Here is an 11,566-nt window from a genome sequence, read left to right on the forward strand (position 1 = left end):
AACTTTTCTAAAACTTTTCCCTTATCTTTGTAAATAAAATACTAATACTATAACGCAATCAGACAAACACTGACGTGAGTCGGTTATAGGCCTACCGGAATATAGCTGCTCCTGTGCACAGCGCATAGGCCATTTATTCATGTAAAACCTTGCCAGTTGAGAAACTTGGTTATCTTGGGAAACAAAGAATGGGAGAGCCCACGTGTGCCAACAATGAAGGTCGGATTGAATGAGTGGGGAGGGTTTGGCATACGCAGACAAGCAGAACACATCGTGTGATAGGCCAGCCTAGTCTGGATTATCTATGCCTACTTTGTCTCTCATTTCTCCGATGCGGGGATGGAGAGGTCATAGTGCCGTACTGTGATGGGCGGAGCGAATGTATGACGTGGGCGGCGTGTGGTATGTTCCCATTGTGCGCAAGCAGACGGAACGCTCCATAGGGTGTGGTGGGGTGGGGGACAACGCAGCGGGCGAGTTAGCCTAGAGAACTTTCTTTCCGATTGGCTACGCCCAGCTGTCAATATCGCTGGCGTTTGAGAAAGAAACTCGATTCGACTTTTGATCAAGTAAGACTTAAAGGTCATGTTGAACCAAATCATCATCAGGGGAGATTACAAAAAGAAATAAACCTAAAACCAGACTCGTAGATTAGACCTACTTTACCATTTCCCTTGATTTTATTACTGGATCCCTTAAACGAGAATCTTGCTATAATGGACATTTGGCACCGGTCCCCTCCCTCTCGTTATTAACAGGATTCCACTGTACACTATACCAAAACAAATCCCAAGTGATGCAATTCTAATGTAATTGTTTTTGCATAATCTGATGTTATATCATCGAGTATACCGGACTGGGTTTGGAAAAGCTGGTACGACTGTAACTCACACAACTGTTCATAGATCTAGTGTAAAGTATTCTCTGTATTCTCAGCATTTGTCCGCCATTTTTTTTTCAACCAACAGCAAATTTTTGCTTTATTTAATTAAACTTCTAAAAACCAAGTACAGAAATTTAAAACAACAGAAACAACAATAACAAAAAAGGCTTAGATGTGATGTATAATGGATAAATTACTTTATTAAAGAAAGACAAGCACTTTTTCACTCTCCAAATTCTCACATCATTCATACACAGCAAACAAAATTACAAGAATTACGAAAAAAAAAAAAAAAAAAAAAGAAACCCAACAAAAAGAATCTCTGTTGCTATTTGAGCCAGATACGGCAGGCTACGATGGAATGAAAACAGCTGTTTCCAGGAGGGTGCTGTGTACCTCAGCACTTCTAAATGAGCTGTAAAACCAAAAAGACATCTATTCCAAAGCTCAGTGATGGTTGATAAATGCAACAAAAATGTACCATAAAAAAAACCCCCGAAATGTGTCAGAAGTAGTGAAAAATGCCATCCTTAACCCCCCCCCCCCCCCCCCCATGTACCCCACGAAAAACTGAAATTTGTTAGAAGTGAAATGCCCACTTTAAAAAAAAAGAAAAAAAGAAGCCCAATGTCTTAATTCTCCTACTGATGATATGACTTAATTTGCAAACTGTTTTGATCTTCTTGATCTGACTTTGAAAAACATTGAAAAATAAAAGAGGAAACAGATCTGGATCTTAGCAATCTAAAAAGTTTGCGGCCATCAGTAACTCCAGTGCAATCTCAGGTGCGATGGGGAACTCAGGGATCTCGGTGGAGGAGTTGGTGTATCTCACTTTGTAGGTAAAATACATGCACACCTTCTGCAGCACGTGAGATCTAGGGGAGAAAAAAAGAACAAAAAATTAGGAATAACGGCTTGGCTTACCAATGTTTATCTATATTTCTTAATCTGTACACATTCATGTTCCATATACAGTCGTTTGGTACCTCTGGTGGTGTATGGTATACCGTTTTTTTTCCGGTAACTGTTTTACAGAGCTCGCAACTGCACAGCATACGGTTATATGAGCGTGCGGGACAAATTTAACACAGGGTTCCTGCCATGAAATCCCCACCAAATTCAAGGAGATTTGGTCAAGAAATTCATGCCGAGAGCTTATTTCCGAGGCCAACACCAGTCTGAAAGGAATTGTAGTTCCGATCTTCCTACAAAAATTTTGTTCATGTTTGATCCTGAGAAAATCAAGGAGTTTTCAAGGACTCTTTAAAATTCAAGGAGGCCGCAGGAACCCTGTTAACATTTCCAGCTTTGTTGGAAATTTTTTATTTTGCTAGAGCAATGGCTGAAGCCTCATCATCGGGGACCTCCGAGATTTTCCGTCGTTATCCGAAAAGGCTAGATGTTAGATCTTACCTACAAAAAGACCAGGGGTGCTGCTGAAAGATAGCAGTAGTAAGAAGGAGCCAAGGAGTAGCAGTAGAAAGAGTAAGGAGCCCAGAGGAGGGGGCAAAGGAGGTGAGGGGGTGGGGACAGTAAGAGGAGAAGTAAGGCGACAATTTTAAGGAAGAAAATTTTCCATCACAATCCAGATTCGATCTCGGGCTCTATTTAATGAGAGGCGAAAACAAAAACACCCCCACAAAACCCCCCTAAAAAAACAGGGATTTCATTTCCTTAAAGTTTACTTAGAATACTATACAATAAAAAACCCGCACACAACTTTGCACAGCACGGATATAAAACAAAACCCTGAAAATGTGTCGCGGCGGAACCAGGCACTCGTCACTTTTCAGGCAGGTGGAGTTCTTGGTATTATCTGAAAGCTTATGCATCTTCTTTGCTTTCAATGAAAAAATACCCCTGTATCTTGAATAGAAGTTGGGATAGAAAGAAGCCTGGTTTTAGCGGAAAAATTATCAAGAAAATGGCCACCAAAGTTTGGTAAATTCAATAGCTAAAGAGTCTTTGAAAACAAAAAAATGACATATTTTGTGTCTTTATTAATCAATGCTTTTCAGTAAAATTCACATGGAAGTGTGTTTTTATTTGGACATAAATTAGGTAGCCAAAAAATGAAAATTGGATAAAACTTTCCACACAGGCAGAAAAACGCCTTCAGATTTCGTTACTTTGACAAGCACCTGATTTCACCATGCTGACTCACAAATTAACATACAGAAGAATCGACACTACCAAAATCCGACTTGCATACACACAAAACTTCGCTTATCCTACATGTACAAGTAATTCATGATATGGAAGGAAAATGAAAAAAAAGTAAAGAAACAAACTTATAATTAATTCTTTCACCAAAGCTGAAGGCGAGAATCACTCACTATCAGACCATGCCCAAAAGTCAATCAGAACATGAACAATGACAATGCTTCATTGCTACAGCATCTTACTTTACTGTCTATTTCATTTCATTAATACCAGACGCTGGCCATTTTTCACATTTATCAACTCAGTCATTTTATTTTAAACTAGACCTGCATGTGAGCCTCAACCAGATGGTCTGAAAATTTTGTGCACCCCCCATAAGAGCTTTTGTGTGTGTCATAAAAGGAAGGATTTCCGAGTAACGAGCGACCACTCCAACAAACACAATAAAGAAGAGACCTAACCCTAACCCAAACCTTACCCCTAGGCCAACCCCAAGAACCTGCAACGGCCCTCATGTAAGAAGGCCAGCACAAGTCCAAAAATGAAAAGGAAAAACAAAACACACTCCAAAACAAACAAAGAGCATACAGTGGAAACCTGATATAACAGGGATGGTGGGAGTAGAGAAAATGTCCTGTTATATCCGATCCCTGTTAAATCAGAAATGCAAGGAAAGTAAGCATTTGTGGACTAATCCAGCTGTACTTGTTCATGGGTAGGGTAGTTTCCCTTGCCATAAGTAGGCCTACCCACGAACAGAGGTATTGGCACCAACTTTCTCCTTGCCTCTTTTAACCACATCAGAAGAGCTTGGTCCACAGCATCTGCATCGGGTAGTCTCATCTTTTTTCGATCCAGAGCAAACTTCCCATTGGAGTATGCTGCCACTATCTTCTCTCTATCCCTTGATAATGGTGTGAATCGACCCTCGTGGAATGTCAAACTGACAACAAATCTCTGCCAGTGGAGCTTGCTTTTTGTCAACAGCCTGGATTATTTCGTATTTTTTGTCAATTGAAAGGCATTTTCTCTTGCGCTTGACATCATTGGTGACACATTACGCGTGTGTGTTGCTAGGTTTCGGGCTAGATCGAGGTCTGCAGCACACCGCAGCCCTCTCTTGCTTCACACGCTGCGTGTGCTTGCTGTGGCATGGCTTGCTCCATCACTGTGTTACTCTCTCTCTCTTTCGCTCTTACTTTTTACATTGTTAACAGCCTTTGTCCCTGCTATAACCGGTTGGGCTCCGATGAGGCCCTGTTATTGCCGATAACTTTTAATAGAGACAAAGAGTAGGAAAAAGCGGGGATTTTAAAAATCCCTGTTATTACCGGGCCTGTTATATATGGTCTCCACTGTAATATGGCCTACATTGCTATAATAGGGTTTGATCCAAAAACACAATAGAATTGGAATATGAATCCTCCATATAGATCTACTAATCTAAATAAATCTAGATCTAGTAAAACAAGTGAATAGGAAAGGCCTTGAACGAAAAATCTGAATCCAATTCCGAACAGAGGGACTCAGCTGAGTCTAGATCTAGATCTAGATTCTAAATAAATATTTCATGCACCTGATGAAATGCTTTTTACCAACATTAATATTACAGCACAACCTACGATAGGGCCTGACACAATAGAATTGGAAAATGAATCCTCCATTGAGGTCTTTAATGATTTATAAATCTAGATCTAGTAGAACAAGTGAGTCAGACTTGTTGAATGAATCCAAATGATCTGAACAATCAGTCAACAAATGAAATTCAAAATGGCCGCTCGAAAACGAAACTGAAAGTAGATAATTTAGGTCGTCATCCTTTTTCGTATTCGTATTTCAACCCAGGTTCCGACAATTATGTCGGATAAACCGACGCTGGTAGTCGGCACGAGAACGAAAGTGCTGACAAAGCCGACGCGAGAAGAATGGGGCGCTGGCAGTCGGCCAGGCCTCGCTCTTCGCACATTGACTAATACAGGTGGGCCTAGCGATAGCACCGGCCGGCTCGCGGGTCGGGTCGCGATTGTCGGCAAACATGCAGGTCTATTAAACTTTGTCAGGGGAAGGACTTCTGTAACAGGTGACCATCCCAACAAACTATATATAAAACAGACCTAACCCTAGCTCACACTCATTTCAAATCCTAACCTCTATTTCACAGTGATCGCTCGTTACGGAATTCCAGCCATGCCAGGTGAAATTGTGAAATGATACAAAGAAGTCACTAAACTAAGCATAAAATACAAAATACCGATGGGTGGTTTTGGTTGTTGTCCTGGTGTGGTGGTGTTCTCCTTTCCTACATCTATCGTCCTTATCTGTCCTCTTCCTTTTCTTTGTATATGCTACTTTTAACAGTCGACTACGCTTGTAGCGATGTCGTTGGGGGACCCGAAAAAAGATCGCTACGCGAAGTGAGAGAGAGGCAGGGCAAACACATCATAGTTGTCCCTCATGGCGCTAGGCAAAGTGAGAGAGGCAGTATCGTGTTTGCTTCAGCGCTTATCATGCAGCAAGGTTAATAGTATGATGTGGGAGATTGCTCGCCAAGTGTCTGATGCCTCGTACTATTATGTGAATGTGCGTAATGTTACAAAACATCATTGGGTTCATCAATGCCAGGTCAAGACCAACCACGGGGGAAACCGAAAAAAACCGCTATATTTTTACAATAAACTATATGGGCCGGAAATAAGAATATGCATAACTACAGCCGTCATGACCAATGTAGTGAAATCGGTACAACCGTTTCAAATTTACTGAGTTTGTGTTACATCCCAACCCGTTTCACAGAAAAAGACCGCTACGTCCAAAGATCTCTAAAACAAGACTTCGCTACAAGTGGAGTGGACTGTATTTAGTAACACCTCTAGTCTTCAGCACTTATGACTTATTTGTGTTACAATACCAAGTCCTGTTAAACTTTTACTGAAACAAAAACAAAATAACCATTGTACTTGGCCTAGTATTTAAAAAATCCAGTGACTTACGGTATCTCCCTGAAATTGATTTCATTGTTCTCGTTCTCTGAAAATTGACCTGAAAAAGAACGTGAAAAGAATATCATAGCAGGAGAAACATGGCATCAAAAATAGCAAAATCTAGTTCAATTGTCCCTTCTGCTTTCACGCAGCAATAGACAAAATAAGATACATCTTTATTGTCAAAATCCTCGCACATTGGTTTGGTGTTTCACCATGTACATACATACACACACACACACAAACATGCACACACATGTGCATGTGCACACCCATATACACACACTCTTCCCTCACACAATGAGGAATAATTTGAGAAAACATTTCAATAACTGCCACACTGTGCATCTTTAATTATAATTTCAAGTCGATTTCACATGGTGAAAACAAAAATTGTAGAGTTTTCTGATGAAAGGTACAATTTTGGTGCTCTGTTAACCCTATTATTGGCAAGCACCGATGAGATCGGCACTTTCTTTGCCACCAGACTGTTACTGTCGATTGTATCAGCAGTTTCTGAAAATGGTCTACACGAACCCTGAAAATGTAGATGCTGAACAAACGTGCACTCATTTGAAAAAGAAGGACCTCCTGTAGTTATTAGAACTCTTTTTGAGCTAGAGCAATGAAAAAGATCCCTTTATTTCAGAACGGCCGGCAGCCGCGACTCTGTGAGTCAGCGGAAACGGCTCCGTCCGGTCCTCGGCAGTTTCCGGAGACGGTCTTCGCGAACACCAGAAACACAGACCCTGATTGAAAGTGTACAAATTAAAAAATGAAGGACCTCCTGTAGTTATATGAATTTTTGAGCCTGAGGGACACAAAAGATTGTCAGTTATTTATATTAATTTAACTTAAAACAACCAACGGGTGGTCGCCACTGCAATTCAATGAAAATGGCTTCGTCGGGTCCTCAGCAGTTTCCCAGATTTCTGGGAGATTTTAGGGGAGAAAAGTTGAAATCGTAACTTTTTTTCAAGCATATTTTATAGTTTTTCAAAGAGCTTTCCAAAGTTGTCTGGTCTTTGTAACCATCTTATATTATATGTATTCATTTCTTACATCTAAAGGTGCATGATCCTTGTTTCTAAGACTTTACCCTGACAAGTGCAAGTTTACCACTGACAGTGATAGGGTTGTGAAAGCCACAGGAAGAAAAAGAATACCAGTATCTCTTTACTGTACAGGCATATCTTGTATGAAGTTTAAAATCTCAGTTATTTTAAAGAGAAAGTAAAATTAATAAAAATCCATACGTGTCAAACTCAAACTTTGTCCTCTACTGGAGACTAATTACAGAATATTTGCATTCAACACACCACCCCCACCCCCCACCCCCCTCAAGCCATGCATATCAATGAAAACAAAAATCTAAGCACTATGAATGTTATCTGGCAAAACCAAACGAGTACCATTATAATCTTTTAAAAAAAGAGGACAATTCTTTGTCTAAATCCAACAGCTCCTACATTTACCAACTAAAAAAAAAAAATCCCTTATCACCTCTCGATATCAAACAAAACTAACATCTTTCTTAAAATAGACCTGCATGTGAGCCTCAACCAGATTGTCTGAAAATTTTGTGCAACTCCCCCCCCCCCCCCCAAAAAAGCATTTGTGGGTGTCATAAGGAAGGACATCTGAGTAACCAGCGACCACCCCAACAAACACAATAAAGAAGAGACCTAACCCTACCCCCAAAAAGAACCTGCAACGGGCCTCATGTAAAAAGGCCAAAACAAGTCCTAAATGAAAAAAAAAAAAAATTAAAATACCACACTCCAAAACAAACAAGGAGCATAGATCTAGATCTATGGCTTACATCTGCATTGCTATGGCTATAGGGTTTGATCTAGATCTAGATCTTGTAGAACAAGTGAATAGGAATAGGCCTTGAACTAGAAATCCGCATCCGATTCCGAACAGAGGGACTCAGCTGAGTCTAGATTCTAGATCTAGATCTAAATAAATAAATAATTCACGCACCTAATGAAATGCTTATTTTTACCAATATTAATATTACAGCACAACCTATGATAGGGTTTGACACAATAGAATTGGAATATAAATCCTCCATTGAGGTCTATAATGATCTATATAAACTATTAGAACAAGAGAGTCGGACTTGAATGAATCCACACGATCTGAACAATTGAATTAGTCAACAAACGAAATTCAAAATGGCCGCTCGAGCACGAAACTGAAAGTAGATAATTTAGGTTGTCGTCCTTTTCCGTATTCGCATTTCTACTTAGGTTCCGACAATTATGTCGGAAACGCCGACGTCGGCGGTGCGCGCGTCGGCGGTCGGCACGAAAACGAAAGTGCCGACGGGGAAAAAAGGGGTCGCTGGCAGTCGGCCAGGCCTCGCACTACGCACATTGACTGATACAGGCGGGCCTAGCGATAGCATCGGCCGGTTCGCGGGTCGGGTCGTGATTGTCGGATTTCAGACGATTGTCGGCAAACATGCAGGTCTAATTTACCAACTAAAAAAAAAAAATCCCTTATCACCTCTCGATATCAAACAAAACTAACATCTTTCTTAAAAACAAACATTCATTGAAAAAAGATTCAAAATAAAAACCTACCAGGACCGCTCAACATAGCCTTGATAGTGCCGGATGTCAAAGCATGGTCGCGCTTCACAATAAACTCGAGGCCATCAGAGGACATCAGCTTCACATATTGAGAGTTGGGTCCTTCAATCCCTCCAAACTCCTTCTCTTCCTGTTCCTTCTCATCTTTTACATCAGACATGGCGATCTGGAATATAGATGAAAAACAATTAATGAATTCTTAAAATCAAGCTGCATGTAAGAAATTTATACAGACTGAACCCCAAACAATGTGTGATGGAAAACAAATTCTAGTCTGACGCACAGAACAAACAAAACTACACAAGGCAAGCGGTAAGAAAGAAAAACTTAAAAACCTGACAACTGGACAAGTACCATGTCATTTAAATACAGTGGGTGTCGCATCCAACGACGTTGCCGGGACCGGCTTGTTGTCCTCGTTGGATCCGACCTCTCGTTGAACGTGACTAAGGCTAAAGTAAAGAAAGGAGACAAGTTAATTATTTCATAGGATGTACCAATACCAGTAATTAAAACAGTTGTTCCCCCTGATGACGAAAATCTCACACACCATCAGTGTGCGCGTGTTTGAGCTGCGTTCTGACTGTCATTTCTGCATTTTAAAATATTTTTTCCCCCGACACTTCTCGTGTGGAAACATACCCTCTCACATCTAGGCCTAGATATCTACATAAAGTAAAGGCGCAAGCTTGGATTTTCTTCAGGGGAAGAAAAGAAAATTGAAAAAAAACCGAAGGTCTTGATCTAGACCTACCCATCCAAAGTTCATCCAGTTTCACACAGCCTGCATCGCATTCCCACCCACCCCCTCCCGTCCCAACAGTAGGCTAAGCCTCGCCCATCCTCTTGGCTCTGGGGCCCATATTAGGAGGCATACTAGATCTAGCAATACAATGTGTTAAGAATTGATGATGGACCTTGTGCTTCGCGTGAGATGGAGAGAAAGGAGAAAAATTCTTCGCTTTTGGGGCCGCTCACTGCTTTTATTTGGTCATCGCGACCTCGTTGAAAGTGGCTTTGGTCTGTTTGCAACCTCGTTGGAACCCACGTACATTTACAAAGAGATAGAGGAAAAAATCAGGGATTAAGGATTGCCTCATTGGAGCCGACTTCTTGTTGAATGTGGCACCCACTGTACATAACTTTACCAGGCTCACCAACTTTTTCTTAACAAACCCAGTCAGGGACATGCATGATATTTGTTTAGGAAGGACTTCCATAACGAGCGACCACTCCAACAAACACAATAAAGAAGAGACCTAGATCTGACCTTAACCTAACCCAACCCCACACCTCTACCCAACCTTACCCCTACTCTGTCTCATAGTGGTCGCTCGTTACGGAAGTCCTCCCTCTGTTTACATTGCAACAAACGCTTAAAACTAGGCGAGTGCTATAGCAGTAAAAAGCGTAGAAAAATATGGTTGTACCCTCCCTCTCGACTAACAAAACACCCTAACCCTCGCCCGAACAATTCTTAAATACTAGGCGTATACGGGGTACCCTTTACGGCTAGATCGGGCCGATCTCCCGACTCGGTGCCTGGAGCTGAAAACAAACACTGTTTTTGAGGCGACCGTTTCGGGCAGCCGGCCTGACCCGCCGATCCCATCTGTAGACAGTGGGCACCTGAAACACCATGTTACCGGTTACCCATCGCATTGATTGCAAAAACCTGGCAAAAATGTAAGTCCGATTCTCAATTTAAGTCAACAGAAGAAGGTAATGGCGGCTTCCACACGACACTAATTTTTTCTGAACTGCTCTGGAGCTGTCAAATGTGCTTTGCTCTAAAAAAAGCATCTCGCCCAACCCCTATGCCAAAATGTAAGTCATCAATTGGCTTCTCTAAGTGCCCCAACTCTTGTAGAATTGATCAGTGGACTTTGTCATGGTAAGTGCCCCTTCTGCGGAACTCCTCCATTTTTTAATAGGAAAATGAAAGTCTTGTTTCCCGACTATCCTTTCGAGCTCCTCATATTTAAGTGGGTCAATTTGTTCTAATTTCATGGACTAACATTTGGAGCTACCAACTTGGCATGTTTCGAATGAGACGTGTAAGCCTCGGTAACAAACCAATGCAGACGGTTGTAGAAGTAGGCCATCAACGCACACAAACTCAAGAAGACTGACATACACACATTTGAGCTGCATGACGCAGGACCCGAACGGAACGGGAAAATGCTTGGTTCGCATATGTTGGGCGCGATCTGTCGATTTGCACGATCCATCAATCGCGCAGCGCATTTGGTTGATCGAGGAAAGGTGCGATAATCCATCGATTGTTGCGCATTCTGTCGATCCGTGAAATATATACTTACTGCACATTCTGTCGATAAACTATGATGATGACGTTAAATTTTTTTAAAAAATTGGTTTACTGAGCACATCAGTCTTTCAATTTGATCGTCCTGTAACCTGTTGTTTTGCCTCCAAGAAGAGTTGTGTGTTGAACTTAAGTTAAAAGTAACCGACAACTCAAGTTCTTTCCACCACCACTACAGCATCATCATCACTTCCATCACCATTTGTCTTTCCACATTTTTAATCTGATTTTGTTGAGTGTTGAGTTTTTCTGTAATTTTTAAAATCACATCGCACAAAACCGACATCCATGGCCTCTTCCCCCATATAAGCCGACAGTGTGACGCTACGCGCAGTCTCATTTATCGACAAAATTAACGTTGCCCCCGGCAAGGTCAGCTCAAATTAGTTTTGTTCATACTAATGACACAGGAAGGGCCAGTTTAGATTGATCTAGTAACTGGATATGAAAGCTCACATCTCAATTGTTATTTTATAATCGAAAGAACATGTTAATAAATGCTAGAAATATTTAGAAACAAGGGTCGGAAGTCGGAACGGACATCATACTGGACTCAATTCAAAGTCCGAATGAATATAATTTTCGCAGTGGCTATTTTTACGGCGAGCCG

General features: G+C 41.3%; 1 protein-coding gene across 1 annotated transcript; it reads right to left on the reverse strand.

The window, feature by feature from the left end:
* Positions 1-1,056: 1,056 nt before the first annotated feature.
* LOC101851092 (elongin-C) lies at positions 1,057-8,796 on the reverse strand (the record flags this gene model as incomplete). Its single annotated transcript, XM_013084077.2, is given in 3 exon segments — positions 1,057-1,761; positions 6,040-6,088; positions 8,622-8,796. Coding segments are annotated over 3 exon segments (366 nt in total), but the record flags the coding sequence as incomplete, so codon positions are not given.
* Between the last annotated feature and the right edge of the window lie 2,770 nt (positions 8,797-11,566).

This window comes from Aplysia californica, unplaced genomic scaffold (genome assembly GCF_000002075.1).
Source record: "Aplysia californica isolate F4 #8 unplaced genomic scaffold, AplCal3.0 scaffold00012, whole genome shotgun sequence".
Lineage (NCBI taxonomy): Eukaryota > Metazoa > Mollusca > Gastropoda > Aplysiida > Aplysiidae > Aplysia > Aplysia californica.